The sequence below is a fragment of the Chaetura pelagica genome, unplaced genomic scaffold (assembly GCF_000747805.2).
Source record: "Chaetura pelagica isolate M959 unplaced genomic scaffold, ChaPel_1.0 scaffold31, whole genome shotgun sequence".
Lineage (NCBI taxonomy): Eukaryota > Metazoa > Chordata > Aves > Apodiformes > Apodidae > Chaetura > Chaetura pelagica.
In genome coordinates this window covers 1,713,595-1,715,810 of record NW_009952481.1, presented here as the reverse complement: position 1 = coordinate 1,715,810, position 2,216 = coordinate 1,713,595, and the positions used below count along the sequence as shown (strand labels likewise).

Below are 2,216 nucleotides of genomic sequence, written 5' to 3'. Positions count from 1 at the left end.
TGCCGCTTCGGGCCTTGCCGAGGGGCGTGTGGGCTCAGCCGAGGGCCCGGCGCGATCGGTTGTGAGAAGGAGGCTCCCAGGGGAGCAGCGGAGAGTGGCTGCTGTCAGTGGTGTGTGGCCCTGGGCAGCTCCGTGCCTGCATCTCTACTAGGTGGTCACTGTAGCTCCTGGAGGACCTATGACAGCCCAGTCAAAGATCTTTTGTATCCCGAGCCTGATGTGATACCCTGGCAAGGCTTTATTCGCCAGAGTTACTCAGTGTGGATTTTGAGTGTAGTGGTGTAAGCCAAAAGCAGAGAGGAGACCCCATCAAAGGCATCCACTGCACCTTTCTGTGGAGCTGAGGGGTGGAAGCAGAGCAAGTCACCTCTGCAGGGCACAGACCCAGTGTGGCTGCTGCCATTGCAGAGTTTGGGATGTCACCTCAGTGTGTCTGAGACTGTCCACTTACTGAGGCTAAGCTTGGTGATGTGCCTGCTCTGGACAGCAAAGGCATTCCCAAACGTTCATAGGAAGCCTTAGGACTGAGTGAAACCTGAAATAAAATAACGGGTCTGGTTCAAAAACATATTTGCTGCCCTGACTGCAGTGACTGTGCTCCTGGATCTGTACAGTGCCTATTCCAGAAAGCTTAACCTGTGGGAGAGGCACCTGGCAGGAGAAGGAAAATTCTCTCCATGCTGCTTTCCAAATGGAGAACCTGAAGTTAAGCCCTACACCCCACAGGGTTCACATTAAAAATTGGGAAATTCTCCCTGTATCCTCTCAAGAGAAAAAGGCTGTCAGTAGTCACAAGGCGGTTCTGGGCTCAGTTTTAGGGCCAGTGGTCTTTAATGCTTTTGCAAATGCTCTGGATGCAGGAATGTATCACAGAATTGCAAAAGTTGGAAGGGGGACCACTAGAAATCGCCTAGTCCAACCCTCCCACTGAAGTAGGATCACCTAGAGCACATTGCTCAGGGCTGCATCCAGGTTTTGAGTATATCCACAGATGGAGACTCTGCAACCTCCCTGGGCAGCCTGTTCCAGTGCTCTGCCACCCTCACTGTAAAGTTTTTCCTAATATTTAAATGAGGAGTGTTCCAACTTGTACCTGTTGCCCCTTGTTCTGACACTGGGAACTACTGAGAAGCCTGTCTCCATCTTCCTTGCATCCACCATTTAGATGCTTACAGGCATTTATAAGGTCTCCCCTCAGCCTTCTCATCTCCAGACTGAAGAGCCCCAGCTCTCAACCTTTCCTCATAAGGGAGATGCTCCAATCCCCGTCATTCTCATCACCCTCTGGACTCTTTCCAGTAGCTCCCTGTCTCTGTGCACTCAGTAAGTTTGCTGATGATAATAGAGTAGGAGTAGCTGTGGAGTCCCCTGAGGGTAGAGGCCTTACAGGTAGATCTGGATAGACTAGAGAGCTGGGCAATCACCAGCTGTGTGAAATTTAGCAAGGCCAAGTTCAGGATTCTTCATCTAAGAAGGGGCAGTCCTGGTTATCCGTATAAAGCGGAGGATGAGAGGCTGGAGAGCAGCCCTGTGGGAAGAGATCTGGGGTGTTGGTTTGATGTCAAGCTGAATGAGTTAACAGGGTGGCCTGGCAGGCCAAAGGGCCAGCTGTGCCCTGGGGTGCACCCAGCACAGCAGAGCAGGCTGGTCAAGGAGGGTGATGGTCTGACTGAGCACTGTCCTGGCACAGCCCCACCTTGAGCACTGTGGGCACCCCAACAGGAGACAGAAATCAAACCATGGGAGCATGTTCAGAGGAGGGTGAAGAGGTCTCAAGAGCAGCTGAGGTCACTGGGCTCGTTCAGCCTGGAGAAGGCTGAGAGGGGATCTCAGGGCAGGCTACACCTTCCCCCTGGGGGGCAGTGGAGGAGACAGTGCTCATCCCCTCTCTTTGCTGGCCAGCAACAGGGCACGGGGAGGAGGAATGAAGCTGCAGCGGGGGACGTTCAGACCGGACATCAGGAAAAGGCTCTTCCCCGAGAGGGCAGCGGGTCACCGGAGCCAGCTCCCCCCCCACAGCGGTCACGGCACCAAGCGCCTCAGGGCCCAGGAAGGGCCTGGGCGACGCTAAACACGGTTTGATTTCGGGTACGTTCTGCGGGGTCTGGCCGAGCCCTCCCGGTCACACCGGCGGGTCGGTGCGGGGCCGAATCGCTGCGGGGATGGGAGAGCGGGCGGTGCCGGGCGGTGCCGCGCCGGGGCAGCGTGGGCCGGCC

The 2,216-nt window shown here is 55.6% G+C and overlaps 1 protein-coding gene across 1 annotated transcript in view; it reads left to right on the top strand.

The window, feature by feature from the left end:
• Positions 1-691: 691 nt before the first annotated feature.
• WDR70 (WD repeat domain 70) overlaps positions 692-2,216 on the top strand; it is a 133,413-nt gene continuing 131,888 nt past the window's right edge. Inside the window, exon 1 of the mRNA XM_010008752.1 lies at positions 692-883. Coding sequence (XP_010007054.1) covers positions 692-883 — 192 coding nt within the window. The remainder of the gene's footprint in view (positions 884-2,216) is intronic.